The 15,999-nt window shown below is 38.9% G+C and overlaps 1 protein-coding gene across 1 annotated transcript; it reads left to right on the top strand.

Moving 5' to 3' along the window:
• The first annotated feature begins 1,197 nt into the window (after window positions 1–1,197).
• LOC135475554 (uncharacterized protein C20orf96-like) lies at window positions 1,198–12,224 on the top strand. Its single transcript, XM_064755479.1, has 12 exons — window positions 1,198–1,283; window positions 1,777–2,029; window positions 2,440–2,588; window positions 2,846–2,904; window positions 3,465–3,564; window positions 4,187–4,286; window positions 5,397–5,476; window positions 6,379–6,456; window positions 7,060–7,161; window positions 7,980–8,045; window positions 10,885–11,027; window positions 11,904–12,224. The coding sequence occupies exons 2-12, from the start codon at window positions 1,861–1,863 to the stop codon at window positions 11,962–11,964; spliced, it is 1,107 nt and encodes a 368-aa protein (XP_064611549.1). The 5' UTR covers window positions 1,198–1,283; window positions 1,777–1,860; the 3' UTR covers window positions 11,965–12,224.
• The last annotated feature ends 3,775 nt before the right edge of the window (window positions 12,225–15,999 follow it).

Below are 15,999 nucleotides of genomic sequence, written 5' to 3'. Positions count from 1 at the left end.
AGAAGTGTTAAACTTAATTGTAAATGCCCAACAATCACACCTGTGTGCACTTAAGTAACCAGAATGGAAAGATGAAATCTTCAGGGTGGTTATTGACTAAGAGGTTTTTGTTTTTTAGACTTTTTTTAAACTTTAGTACATCTATTCTGGAAGAACTTTAGGCCTGAATATAATATCTGGTGGAAGGCATAAGCCAAAAATGGGCCTGTGGGAGAAACCATGGCTGCAGGGCTCTGATCTCTCTGTACTGAAAAGGTAACGAGGTGGATTTATGTTGTACTCGTTCAGCACAAGAACAGTCATTGATGTTGAATAACAGTTACGACAAAGATACCAAACTGCTGTAACAGGGTGATAGATAACTGTTGTCTACCCACAGGATAGAGGGAATTTTACTTTTAAGACACTAGTGGAAGCATGGACTGGAAACCCTAACATCGCTGATTCAAATCCCGAGCTAATAAGGCCTCTTTCTTTCACAATGTATATTTCCAACTTACAAAAAACCAAGACAATACAGTGTAGTGGTAATAGGCTTCTTACAATCTGGTATCGGCCTACATTACTGAGCTTCCCTTTTACCAGTTCAGTTTTGTTATCCTGGTTTCAAAGTAGATGCTCCGGCCGTAAGTGGGAAGGTCTGTCAGCAGCCTGCAGATGGTCATGGGTTTCCCCCGGGCTATGCCCGGTTTTCACCCACCATAATGCTGGCCGCCGTCGTATAAGTGATATATTCTTGAGTGCGACGTAAAACACCAATCAAATAAATAAATAAATCAAAGTAGATGGCCTTTAAAGACTACTGCAAGAGGAATGCAGTGAATACATAAAGCTGACAGATGCGACCATTGGGAGGAAATATAGAGTTGTATATAGATATGTGACTGGTATTTCCTGGGAAGATAATTTCCGAGCGGGAAGGTCTGTCAGCAACCTGCGGATGGTCATGGGTTTCCCCCTGGCTCTGCCTGATTTTCTCCCACCATTATTCTGGCCGCCGTGGTATAAGTGAAATATTCTTGAGTATAGCATAAAACACCAATCAAATAAATAAATAAACAAATAAATAATTTCCGCACACAGAACGACTAAAGGATAAAAAAGGAACAAGGAAAAAAGCCTACATGTAAAACGCGGATAGCTGGTTGTGCAGTATGAGTTAGCTCCCTTCACGAAGCTCTCCCGTTAGAGGAGTTACTATGACAGCGTAAACAACATGTGCGCTGTTCGATTTGTGAAAGAGAGCAAGGGCATGCAAATCGGCGTTCTCTATCTGTGTTAAGGTAAATTTAGCCCGTGAATTTTCAGTCCGGTAAGCTCAGAATTAAGGAACATGATTGCTGATCTAAATATTGTTTGATTTGTCATGAAACAGTTAAAAAAAGCGTATGTAGGTCGGAGCGCTGTTTTTCATGCACCGATATGTTTATGCTTGAACATAAGGACCATTTGTAAATTCTTTTTTGCCTGTCTTGCCTGTGGCAGTTGTAAGGCTCAAAGGAAGTAGGCCTAATTTATTTATTAATTAGTATTTGATTGTTGCTTAGACATAGACAAGAACTTTTCACTCATGTCATAACAGTCTGAAGTCAGTTTTATGGAAACCGGAGTGCCCCGATTAAATATTGACCTTTGGCAAAGTTGTGACAGACTTTCTTACCTTAGATGCTCCTTATAAGAAAGTGACGAAGATGAAACAGACATCTTGTACATCCTGAGAAAAATGAGAGCTGATGACTTAATGATTTAAACTGTTTTGTCATCTTATTTCTTCAGGAATGGTTGAAGGTCGTTTTGCTGTTACATCAGTTTGTACACAGCCCCAGACCCTAGGTCCGCTTAGTGAACGTCTGAGCGAGGATGGCAGGGTGGGGGCGACGTGCGGCAGGAAAAATCGACCGTAATCAGTATGGTCAGGATGAGCTGTTAATGACCTTGGGAGGACAGTTTAATGTGGACTTTTCAGACTATGATCAATGGACCAGAACTACAAAACCAAAGCCAAAATCAAAGGTCACAAAGTTGCCTGGTAAGTACACAGTAAGACTTGTATTTTTTAGTTCAGTAATGAATTTTAATATTATTTAGGATCTTATACCGATCAGGCTCTCTTTTGTACTCATTAACTTGTTAATGGTTATAGGTGTTAATTAGCGTTAGAAATTAATAAATTGGTGCCGTGTTCTATATAATTACATGTAATTATGCAAAAACGGATAACATAATTATTAATGCCAGCTTTCTGGCTTATTCTTTCATGTGAATCCATATTGCCACACTCGAAACCAGATCTATTTTGAAGATTTTTGAATTAAATTCCATAATGTTTTGAGATGAAGTCTTTTTTGTAGCCAAATTTAGTGTTGTGTAATTGTACAGTCAAAATCATGGTGCTTATTAGACTTTTACCTGACCTTTTTTTTTTCATCCTGTTTATAGTGGCTGCGGTTGATAAACATTTGCTGACGGTCGGCCATGGTCATGGATTTAAGAGGCCTTGCTCTGCAAACAGGGGTCGAGAAGATAGGGTTAGGGGAAGAGCAGAAAGGCAAGCTCTGGCTATGGTAGAGAGGTTGAAAATTTTAGAGGTGGGTAACATATGTGGCCTGATCATCAAACTGCTTACAAAGTACCTTAGCTGGCCAGCTTTATATATGTAATTACATTTTTTGCTTTGAGGGAAATGTGCAAAAGCTATATACATATGTGGCTGTGTAGTTTGTGTATTAATTAGTCTTGAGTGTGCCGTAAAACCCCAAGCATTCATACATACACACATAACATAACTTTAAATGACCAATATGATTGTACATATATTTAAACTTTCTCTGTTTTGTTTTTCCAGTTAAGAATTGTCACCCGAAAAAAGACACTGGAAGAGTATATCAGGCGACAAAGAACTCTGTATCCTTTTCGAATGGTTGGTTTTATACGCCAGTAAACTATGTGTGTGACACAGTGGTGTTTAGAACAAAATTTACAACAATAAAGCTCTAGAGAGCTTTTTCTTTCCCAGCATAGATATAAATTAGCATTAAAGGCAGATAAGTTTATGTGTAAGACCAATATTAACATAATGTGAAAGCGAATACAAATGCCACTAAAGATATTCAACCTTTTCATCCACTAAAGTACTTTTTTCTGCATACAGTTATTATGAAAATGACACCAAAATGATTTCTTTGTGTCATTAAAGATGCAAACTTCTGAAAATTGTGCAGATTATTTCTCTACAGCCCAGAGTCCTCTCAGAATGTTTCAAAATATTGATTGCAGTGGTGGTTGATTTAATCAGACATGTGGAACGAAGACAACTGATATGTGTTAATAATTTCATCATTTTTCGTAAGAAGATAGGAACTGGCAATAAGTCAGGATTAATATATGCGTCCAAGTTGTCTTATTTTCGATTTATTTTGTTCGTCAGAAACAATTAGAGCAAATGCCCTTAATCCTACCATCAGACTTGTTGATAACATGAAGTTAAGAAAGGAAATACAGGATAGGGAGAAATCTACAAATGGAACTGTCAAAGGTCTTTTGAGAAAGTATGAAAGTTTCAGGGTAAGTTTTCTGCAATCTTCTCAAGTAAGGTGCTTTCAGAAGTTCACATGTACAGTAGACCAAGTGTACCGGCCTTGTTGAATATTCATTGATGTTTTGGTTTTACTGGTACTATTACTATTTTCTGTGACTTTCTTGACATTTGCATTGTTCACTCAAAAGTCCAGGATTAACCCTAGCAGTAAATCATGGCCGATTCTCATTCCGTGACAGTTAAGTTTTTGTGGTAAATTATGCAACACCGTACCTTGATTGTTTTTCATTTTGCAGTTGTTGTACACTTACAGATATTTGTAATTCATACCTTGAATCAAGATTTACTTATTGATTACTGTAGATCACCTATTATGGAATTCTCACCAACCATGATTGCCCAGCTGAAGCCTGCTAAGTTGATGAAAAATCGTGTGAAATTGTATGTGATTTACAGTTATTCACATGCTAATTCTTGTGATCTTTCAGCCTTCAGTACGACTTGTTGTTCAAATTGCACAAAAATGTTTAAGTGATTTAAACAGAAATTTTCTACTACATGTACTATTGAAACGAAGCTGCCCTCTCTGACGCTGAAATGGTTGTGCAGACTGAAATTAAATTATAATTAGCCGGCTTAATCTTGCAGAGTGGGATCTCTAACCTGACCAATTTAGCCAGCAAGGAAATACGGGAGGCCAGAGAGAGCCTTGAAATCACTCAGCACAGTCTAGAGAAAGCTCTGTCAGGTGTGTACGTCATATTAGGGATTCTTGTATTGTGCAACACTTTTCTGCTTTTCAAAACTGATTTTTTCAGATATAATTTTTAAAAATGAATGATTGTATTGGAGTGGTCTCGAAAGAATGGTACATGTTGGCAGGCCATCATATTATAGGAGAGCGTACCTGATCCACCTAGGTCCCAGATACATAAAATGTGTGAGGGAGGTGGGGAGGTGTTGGGAGTGTGAGGTGGCCCTCAAGCATATTTGGGTGGGGGTTGTCGGATGCCTTGGCCCCTGTTTCCAACAGCACTGTAGGAAATTTAAATATCACAAATATTTAGACGACCAGGATGGGCGAAGGCAACCTCAAACATTCAGATTTCAAACCTGTGATCACTTTTATGGTATTCAGACATCTTTATCTGTTATATATTTATTGAATTGATTTATTGGATTTTTGTTTAAGACTATGGTCAAGAATTTCTCACTGATACGATTATGTTCAGTTCTATGGATGAAGGAATCTGTTAACCAACAACTTTTGCCAAGTTGCTTTCAAACGTTTGTGACGTACAGATATGCAGACCATGTTGATAAAAATAAAAGTGATCATCTACAAATGCTGAATAGACCCACAACATTTCCTATCATGACCTGCTCCTTTCATAATATAAATAACAAGCGTAGATTTGTGATAAAACAAAATGTGAACGTTGTCATGCACCAAGGCCGATGGTTAAGTGAATGACCCGTGTAAAATTAAAGACAGAATGTCAAAACTTTGACATGTTAATACCAACTGACCAATGAACCCATTGACAGACAGAGAGAACAACTTTATAAACTCACTTGTCATACCTAATAAAATAGTGTTCCAGCTAGACTTATTAGTGTACTTGGTGTCAGTCCTAAAAATTTGTACAAACTCAGTGCAGCAATCAGGATGAGAATCTGAAAATCTTATCACAGGTAAATGTAGGCTTGTGCATAAATAACTTGTCTGTGGTCATTTTGCATCAGATGTGGCAAGTTGGTTCACAAAGTAGTTCACCCAGTGAAATCATGTTTGAAAGTTTTCACAATGTAGTCACCTGGTTGCGGTATTAATAGCTATTAACTTTTATTTTAACAGCTCTTGAGTCTGAGGTGTCAACCTTAGATAAGTCAGTTCAGGAGAAAATGAAAACGCTTCAGGTGTTATCCAGTTATAAGGTGAGGTGAATGCTTCCATTGGTTAGTTATCATATGCTGGAACTCTTCCACTGGTTAGTTATCATATGCTGGAACTCTTCCAGTGGTTAGTTATCACATGCTGGAACTCTTCCAGTGGTTAGTTATCACATGCTGGAACTCTTCCACTGGTTAGTTATCATATGCTGGAACTCTTCCAGTGGTTAGTTATCACATGCTGGAACTCTTCCAGTGGTTAGTTATCACATGCTGGAACTCTTCCACTGGTTAGTTATCATATGTTGGAACTCCCCCATTGCTTAGTCATGCTATGCTTGAACTCTTCCGCTGGTTAGTAATCTCATGCTACATTTCTTCCATTGGCTAGTTAATTATCCTATTCTGGAACTCCTCCACGGTTTAGTTTGTCCTATGTTGGAACTCTTAGACTGGTTAGTTATCTTTTATATATGCTGGAACTCTTCCACTGCATAGTTATCCTATGCTGGAACTCTTCCACTCTGTTGATATTTTGTGATGGAACTCTTTCATCTGGTTGTTATCTGGTTCTGGAACTCTTCCACTTCTACTTGGTAGTTATCTCATACTGGAACTCTTCCAGTATGACTCTGACTGTTATCTTGTAGCTCTGTAATAAACATCATAAATAAGAATTTAAAGTGTAGGTAAAATTGTAAAAGCTGTACAAGGAAATGTTTTCTTGTTAAAATTCCCATTGTAAACTTACTTTAAAAGTGTATTAACATAGCGATTTGGTCTTCAAATTTCAGACGTGTCACTTTGAGTTTACATGAATTAACTGTTCATTTTTGTTTTACAACTGCTTTACTTTACAGTTTAAGTCTCTAAATTTACACCTTCGGTGACATTAGTTAGAATCCAATTAACAAAAGCCTATATGCTTTAGTAACATTCTCTTCCAGGACAAGGAATACCCTGTTAAAGCTATTGAAATTGCTGATTTGAAGAAAGAGTTGGAAGAACTGAAAATTAACAACCAGGTACAGTAATTAATATGTGAAAGCAGAAGTGATGGTTTTCAGAAGTAGTGGACAGCAATATACAGTGTCACTCGGGCTCTGTCATTGGATATATTTACAGCAAAAGATTTAAAATAAGGTGTTGGTTTTAAATGTTTCTCTCTTTCATATTGGTGTAACAGTACATTGTATGTATATGTAAAGTTTCTCAGATGGCCCGAGCTGCCTCAGATCTGCTCAGCTCTACTCGACTCAGCGGACACTGAAGATGTGCGATGTATAATCAACCAATCAAATCAATCTAAGATATTTTTTATGACAAGTTGTCTTTGATTGATCTGACAACAAACTGTGATCTTCAAGGGCATAATGATTGATATAGCCAACATTTGGATGAAGACATACTAGTATATCCATCTCATTCCAAGGTTAAACAATTATACGTTTGAGTAATACAAGAGATTTTGTATAGACACTTGCTGAGAATGGTATTAAAATGTACTTTAGTTCAACTTCTCAAGGTTTAACATAGTTGGATTCTAATAAATAGTTAGGATATGATACAAACACTTGTGGCGTAAGTATTTGCCGGTTATTATGTTTACTTTTTGTATTTTTTTGCAGGAAGATGTTGATGAGTTGGAACACATTATAAAGACAGAAATCGACAAATATACCAAAAAACAGAACAAGAGTATTCAAGAAATAACCGAACAAGTCACCGAGGTCTGTAGTTTATGTTTTTTACACAAATTTGCTCGGCATTCAAAAATATTGCAGTTATAGGACGGCTGTCAGCTTTATGGGTGGAGAAACTGGGCAGAGCCCATGCGAAAGCAAGGCCCTTCACTATACAATGCACCTGACAAGTCTCTTTGAGTTCAGTTAATTGTTCTGCCACACCTGTAGGTAGTTCATACGGCCTTGCACATTTGATATAGTGTATTTCCTCAACTTTATCGCATGTTAGCAAGGTGTTTATTCAAGCACATTCTGATGTCCCTATTCTGTGAAAAAAAGTATAAAATTATACTTTTTATGAAACCCTAACACCGGCCACTCCAACCAATGTAGATTTTTCTCCAAAATCAAATTAAACATACGCATAAAGTGCAGATAAAGTTTGCTCTTTCATGTGCGAAAAGGTTGAGGAATTGGATAGTGTAGATTTGTCCTGTACATTATAACTTAGAACTCCACTGGTTAACAAGGGAACCAGTAATATACTATTCCGAAAGAAATACTGGATATTCCAGAATTTTGTCGAAAATACGACTGTATAGATGTCAGTGAATAAGGAATACAGTTAGACTATTCATGAGGTATCACATAATAAATTGTGAAAACTCGCCATAGATATACCTGCAGGCATTTTGCTTGACATATGCAAGGGCCTGAATGTAGTAGGTACGCTGTTGGAAATTTCGTTCAGATTTGTAAACCGATCGGTCATGCAGCCAATCAATCAATTAACCAATCAGCTAGTCATCTGCCCCCATACCTTCAAATATGTCTCAAAAATCAACTTTCCTTCACACTTTCAGGAAGCTATAAACAATATGCACCCAAGTCTCAAAAATATGGCTGTACAGAATGCTGTCATGAAGAAGGTAAGCAAGATTTCTCTGGTAGATGCAAACATATTTGTTGGGTGAACCATTACACCATCCTAAAAAGACAGCTGTCTCAGTAATTGTAAGTCAGTGAAATTTGAATATCTTATTTGTTTTTCACGAGTAAATATAAACACAAAAAGCTACCATTTAGGGTTTGCTAATTGGTAATTTCTGGACGATAACTTCTATTGCATGTACATTTTTCTTACTAACTGTTTATACAGTAAAAATCTCACATTCTTTACATCAAAGTATTTATCTACGAAGTATTACAACGTAGAGGTTTTACTTTGTTGCCTTCAAACGTCGTACCGTATCCTTGATTACTTCTTTGAAATTTGTGGCGAAAAGCGCAATAAAAGATCAATTACCTGGACGTTCCCGTATTAGAATTAAAATAAAGTGTACTCAGTGCAGCTACATGCATAACCGTTGTTCCTGCACAGCATGACGCAGCAATCTTTTCTTCCGGATGTTGACATTATCTGCTGCATGATGCTGTCAAAACTGTAGTACATTACGCAGGATTACCCGTGTACTACGTAACCCGGGTTTCACCAGAGCTAGGGATAGGCCTACAAACAACATACCGTAAGAATGAATTAAGTTCATACTGTATACGATCTAGACGGCAAGACGCCTCAAAACAAGGAACAAAACACATGAATTTATTTATTTATTCGATTAGTGCTCAAGAATTTTATATGACGACGGGAAGTGGAAGAAACCGTTCTACAGGAAGAAAGTAAAGTTAATACTTTGGTTCTGTAGAAAGCATATAGATCCTGCTTTCACCCGAACAGTACAACAAATAATATGCCTTAGGGATGAAATAGAGCTAATGTCGTATCTCTAGACTGCACGGCACAACAGTCTCCGCTCTTATACTGCATAATCCGGTTTCCATATGAATTACATACAAAGAACTGATTGAACCAGAGTTAGGGTCCTTATGACTACGTTATATATCTGAGACGGCATGACGCAGCAACATCCCTGCAGTGTCTAACAGTGCTTTAATGAAAACTACGTGTTCATATAACCGCGCAGATAAGATACGAAACAAACCTGATGAATGAACACGAAGTATATAGGTCGCCCTGAGACCCACGCATGCAGCAGTATTTGTGCACGGCGTAATTCTGCTTCATCGTACATGTACCACGTGAACACATGGGGAGACCAATGTGAACAATGTAACGGTTTGAATTATATTGAACCTCATCTTTGTATACTTACTTACCGCTGAGATCGATTGGCTATGTCCCCAGCTCTACGTTCACATTTATTTGTATTTCTGGGGCCGGTTTTCATAAAACTTCATTAGTTTAAAAGTGTTTTGCTTAAGCAACATAATACCACACTTATTTAAGTTTTGGGCTTAGACAAAACAGTAAAGGATTGTGTCTAAATTTGGTAAATGGTCCCGATTACCAAGATTATAACCCATGTGAACAATAATATCACTGGAATGGTTCCGGAGAAAGGCAGTAATGACTATAATCCACCTAAATATTAGATATCCTGCCTTAGCCGATTTCCAGCCGGCTGCCAGTACGGCTCAGAGGGGACGCTAGAACTGGCTAACTTTTATCAAAACGATCTTTACTTTAGCGATCGAATTCAACTATAGAGTAGCATATACATTCTGATGTATCAGTTTGAACCAATAGTTCGATTTATGATGCCAACTGCTCTGACTAGACATGACGTTCTGAGTTTTCAGACGATGAATTTGATATGTGTCCAGGTATTTTCAGGCGCAGTTGTAATACGGACGGGTAAGCTATGGCCTTGTCCTGTGTTACATTTCGTGTGTATATCTTAAGTTTTAATACTTATTTTATATTTTTGCCACAGTCCTCTTTACAGTAAACCTAATCCCTTTCCTTGAGGGAGTCTAAATTCACACCTGTATGCGATGCCAACTGTTTTGGTTATCATTTCGAATAGCCTTTGCCCATGTAGTGGTTTAGGCTACAAAGACGACGTGGACGTTGGCGTCAGTGTACCCAGAGATTTGCTATCTTGTACGTGATTCGGGTTTTAGTTCAGTTTTATTGTATTTTCTAATCGTTGTGTACAGGTGGCATTGTGGAAAGTGCTTATAGATCATGCTGCCCAATCAACTGGAAACTTTGAAAAACTAATTGTTCGATAACTTGTTTTAACAACCCCCTGTAGAACAACAAACCAGTGCGTGGAGAATTTCGATATGCTTTTTGTCACTTTTGCAGCTTTTTTTAACACTGAGCTAAACGGCGAAGCTCTGGCAGATTGTAACGGTTGGTCTTGTATGACGTAAATGGACGGAGATTACCGACTGTTGGCGGAAAATAGGCATAAACCATCGTCATTATCTAATGATTATAAGTGTTGTCTTACTTGCTGTACCATTTCAGATTTTTTTTATCTCTAATTAACAGTTGATATAGGGTGTGTAATTATAAATAAATAATAAGTCTGGACACTAATCCTTTAAGCAAGTAACTGAAATTAGAAAATTTCGTGAAGCCTGACCAAGAAGGCTAAGACGGGAAGAATGAAACAGATCTGATAGCTACTACGAGTTTTGCTGTATAATTCTATATGCATGACTGCTGAGGCACACAACGATGGCGTTATGTGAACGGGAAGCTTTTGTTTGCCTTTTGTAACGAGTTGAATAACAAGCATGATGTGCCATTTCAATTGCAAAACTGGGAGCTAATGGAAGTTTTCCATTTAAGTGGAAACGTGTTGTTATAAGACGGTTTGGCTATATCTTTGTACAAGGCATGCACTATTCAGTGAACGGACTTTTCTATAAAACTTTCTTTTTTTGTCTTCACAGGAAGTGGAGTTTCACCGACGAGAAAAGGAAGATTTAGAGAGAGCCACGATGGAGTTAACAGCTGAAGTAAATAAACTACTGTTTGATCCCAGAACGAACTTCAGGCAGCAGATGTTTCCGGAATTTTTCCCGACTCGTGAAAAGTAAGACTTGAGTTGTGCTATATAACTTATTAAACTATATATATTGAATTTGTTAATACGTAGTTTTCATACGAGACCGCTTCGGTGACCTAATGGTTAAAGTGCCCGCATTGAAATCGGGTGACCAGGGATCAGACTTGGTGGGGTCACCGAAAACTAATAAATGGTACTCTCGCTTAGCGAGAAAACAGGACTAGTTGGCCCAGTGTCGGTATAATGTATCTGGGTGGGGTTGTCATGTGTGGTGTCTTCGGCATGATACTTCTGTGGTGGTAGTATGCATTGTTGGGGATTTTATCTGCCACCAGAAGACAAAGTTTTTGTATACACACACCTAATGATCACTCCTCGTCATATAACTGAAAATTTTTTAAGTACCATGTAAATGCCAAAAGCATGTATACATACATTCTTTATAGGAATATAAAATTGCAAAATTCATGAAGCAGATTTATTTCTGTACCTCGCTTACTTTCATTCAGATTGCTCATTCAAAAACTCATTCTGAGTTCGTTGACATTAGGACCATGGATTATGTTTTCCGGTCCACACATCTCAGGTTTGTCCGAATGATTTATTCGATGCGTTGGTGAAGCCAGTGTTCGAAATATCAAAACTACCATTGTTTCCTTTTATCAGAAATGGTAAAGCTGACGTATTTGTACAATAACCTTATGAGGCTTTTTTCGCCTGTTTTTTTAGTATATGCACATATTTACAGACCCCCCCCCCCCCCCCCCCCCCACACACACACACATACACATACACATTATATATATTGGTTCCCGTAGTGACTAAACGTGGCTATCTGGACTTGTAAACGAACAGCATGTGTTTAGTGTCTATACAGAGCTATTCGTTTCTTTGTCCTTTCAGATGCACACCGGACATGGACGTTGTTTTGGACATCCCTGTCCATCAGTGGTTACCGATCTGAGATGTCCACATCATGCTGTACAACATGGGACTATTGCTGCATCCTTCAGTGCATGCTCGAGAGAACACGGCGGTGGATGATTAATATACCTGAAACATTGGAACCTGAGTCAGAATACCCGCGGTCAGCCAAAGGTCCAGAAAGAAGCGAGCTGTTGGAATGTGACTGTCTACAGCATCAGAATCTTTCTGTAACTGTTGTCAGCAGCGATTATGGCTTCGCCTCGAATATTTGTGTATAATAATTTTGTATATGGATTAAAGTTGTTTTATTTCGTTAAAAACTAAAACGATCTTGTGTAAACTTTGAACTTTGCTCAGGATTTAGAATGGAGCTGGGCGGCCATTTTTTTTTTCAAAGCTTTTTGAATTATTTTTCTGGTAATAGTTTTTGTAAATAACGTTATCTTGTTTATGCAGCCACAAGGAAACCTTACATAGAAGAAATATTATGAAAATCTGATTTACCAAGTTTTAAGAATGTGTGTCTGGGTACCATTACCTTGACTTGTTTGCATCCGCCAGACAATGTCCCTTCTGTTCGCGTAGTGTTCACCCTTACAGTATTTCCATGTCGTGTTATTGGCGTATATAGTGAACGGCTCTGGTTAAATAATTTCCGATTTCTAAAAAGCTGTTTCTAATTTGCACCTGTCGTAATGCCCATGGCAACACAGGCTCCAGCTCGTGATGCGCTTAGTAACACACACCACGGCTCGTCATTTTCGCCAGTCACTCTGTCCATTGCAGCATACATCAGCTGATAATTTGCGCCTGTTGTGATGCGCACGGCAACACACAAATAAGCTCGTAGTTTGCGCCTGTCGTGTTGGGCATGGCAACACACAAGTCAGCTCTTAATTTGCGCCTCTCGTGATGCACTTGGCAAAACGCAATTCAGCTCAAAGTTTGCGCCTGTCGTGATGTGCATGGCATCATACAAGTCAGCTTGTAATTTGCGCGTTTCGTGATGTGCATGGCAGCACACAAGTCAGCTCGTAGTTTGCGCCTGTCGTTATGTGCATGGCAGCACACAAGTCAGCTCGCAGTTTGCGCCTGTCGTGATGTGCTTGGCAGCACACCGGTCAGCTCGTATTTTGCGCTCACCTTTTGGTTGTGATTTGTTTTGTTTATAGTAATATAGTAGAGTAAACCGAGGCGGTTAGCACGCCAAGGCTGGGCAATGACCCAGGAACCTGTCACCAATGCGGTCGCTGTGAGTTCAAGTCCAGCTTGTACAGCTTCCTCTCCGATCGTACGTAGGAAGGCCTGTCAGCAACCTGCAGATGGTCGTGGGTTTCTCCAGTTCTATGGTCGGTTTCCTCCCACCAGAATCCTGGCGGCCGTCGCATAAGTGAAATATTCTTAAGTACGACCAATAACACCAATCAAATAAATACATGCAAATGTTCCCGTGAAAATGACAAAGGACCACCTTTGAGCTCTAACCATGTCAATGTTCAAAGTTCGCTGCGCAATACATTTATACGTGTATGTACTTGTGAAGCTTCGATTATGTCTGACACATAAACCTGACCTCGCTCAAGCATATAAGTGGAATATTCTTCCACACGGCGTTAAACAGCAATCAGCCACTCCATCAAGTCAGTCGATTATACCTGGGTCGAGGACCGGAAATAAGTCACATTGTCACCATACATTTCACATAAACTGGGCAATTAAGTCTTGGAAGAATCCAACATGAGTGTGTCTGAAATATTTATCATCTGAATCGGACGATGTTTTGGTTTTAATTGCCACGTATATGATGGTAGGCCCTATAAGACCAGAGCTGATATTCCACAAGGTCATGACCTTGAATCAGTTGTTCACAAGGTTGTGTCAAGGTTTACACTTAGTTCTCCCATGTTGCATCTGTAATTAACAATGCAGAAGGAATCAGTTTTGTCGTCCAACATTAATACACTTTAAAAAACAGAACTGGCCATGGTAAAATTATGGGTCACCATGGAAAAAAAGTGTTACTCTTGAGCAATTCGGTCCGCATACGAGTATTATAAGTACAGGTGTCAGATTTTGTAAGGACGGAGGACACCTAGCCATATATGATACACTATTGTCAGATTTTGTAAGGGTGAAGAAAACCTAACGGTGTATGACACGATACGCTGTTGTCAGATGATGAAAGAATGAGGAAACCCTAGCCCTTTGTGATACATCGTTATTAGATTTTGTAAGGGTGGGGGGGAACATAATAACCGTAAGGTACTTGACATATACAGAGTCAAATCTCGACTCATCTTATTTTATTTAATTTGGTGTTTTACACAGTACTCAAGAATATTTCACTTATACGACGGCGGTCAGCATTATGGTGGGGGGAAACCGGGCAGAGCCTGGGGAAAACCAGGACCATCCGCAGGTTGCTTACAGACCTTCCCCCTTACGGCCAGAGAGGAAGCCAGCAAGAGCTGGACTCCCAGCGACCGCATTGGTGACAGGCTTCTTAGTCATTACGCTGCGATAGCGCGCTAACCAACTGAGGCACGGAAGCCCCTCGACCCATCTTAAAAGACGCAGACGTACGTGTAAACATTCGGTTATCAACGCTGAACGTGCTGAGAAAGTTACAGGCCTGCTCAGACTTGAACCTGGAAATCGCTGTAACATATTGTTGAGAAACGTTCCTGTTCTTTAATATATATATATATATATATATATATTGTATATATATATATATATATATATATATATATATTACCAAAAAAATAAACAAAATAAATAACAAAAAAGGTAAAAGATAAAAAAAACAAATAAACAAAAAACAAAGGTAAAAGAAAAAACAAACAATCCAAAGAAAAAAAAAAACAACAAAAAAAAAAAAACATTCCACATTACACACGTAATCCAATCTAACGTAAGAAACAAGCCATTTTTAAACTTCTCAACATGTCATCGTGGCATAACTCATGACAAATTCTAACACAGGAATGTGACTATCAGATATATGGTCGAGCTAGATGAGAACACAGACTTGTGTGAAACTATATTTAATTACGGTATTCACTTATTATTTATTTGATTAGTGTTTTACTAACTCAAGAATATTTCACTTTAACGACGGCGGCCAGCATTTTGGCTGGGGGGTGGGTGGGGGGAACCCACCGTCATCCGCAGGTTGCTTGAGGAAATTCCGAAGTAAATGTACGACCGGAGAAGAAGTCAGCATGACCTGGGCTTGCACTCACAGCGCACTTAGGTGAGGCTGGTTTTATTTTGCTGCGCTAGCTCGCTGAACAGTCTGCCATGCACACAAGTCCCCCGAGTGAGGCTATGAAACCACATGCTGTCCTATTGTATATGCATGTATATACAAGACAATATATATGTATACTTAGCGCGATGAGGCTGGAAATAATGTCAGAAAACACAAATACTGTCTTAACCTTTGTTTAAAACAATACTTCATACACATGCATTCTATTTAACTAAAGTATCTACAATATGATTACAACCAATACCTGAAACAATTTAAATGAAGATGCTGAGAAAGTGGTCCCACGCTTGGACACTAGTGGTAAGGCTAACCCTATGTATAAAGAAGCCTACGTACGTCTCACAGGCTCATGAGGTAAAGCGAACGTAGATGCCGACAGCTTGTCTAATGGTGGCAGTCATGTAAAGCGAGCCTAGAGAGGGGAACACGCGCTCTACAACGTATGATCCATCCGTCAGCGATCACACGTAGGTCTGTCATATAGCTTTTGTACAGTTCCACAGCATTCAGTATGTAGGGGCATAACGATTTACGCGCTGTAGTCTATCACGCTATGTGCCACGCATGCATGGCCTTGACCTTTCAGAGCGAATATAGCGAATGATGGAAAGTTTGTTCATATAAAAGGTTGTCCCTTTATTGAGACGTATTACACCTAACGATAAGAGGATGTTTTAAAACCGGGTCTCAATGCTCAGTTGACCTGTCTACTCATCAATTTGACAGTTTAAAAGAGACTCGTTCTTAGTGCCTCTTAGTTATTTCTTGACATCTCCTGGGCTAGGTCATTGCCTCTCA

Source organism: Liolophura sinensis, chromosome 9 (assembly GCF_032854445.1).
Source record: "Liolophura sinensis isolate JHLJ2023 chromosome 9, CUHK_Ljap_v2, whole genome shotgun sequence".
Lineage (NCBI taxonomy): Eukaryota > Metazoa > Mollusca > Polyplacophora > Chitonida > Chitonidae > Liolophura > Liolophura sinensis.
The sequence above is the reverse complement of the archived record's forward strand: the minus strand, read 5'-3'. Positions and strand labels throughout refer to the sequence as shown.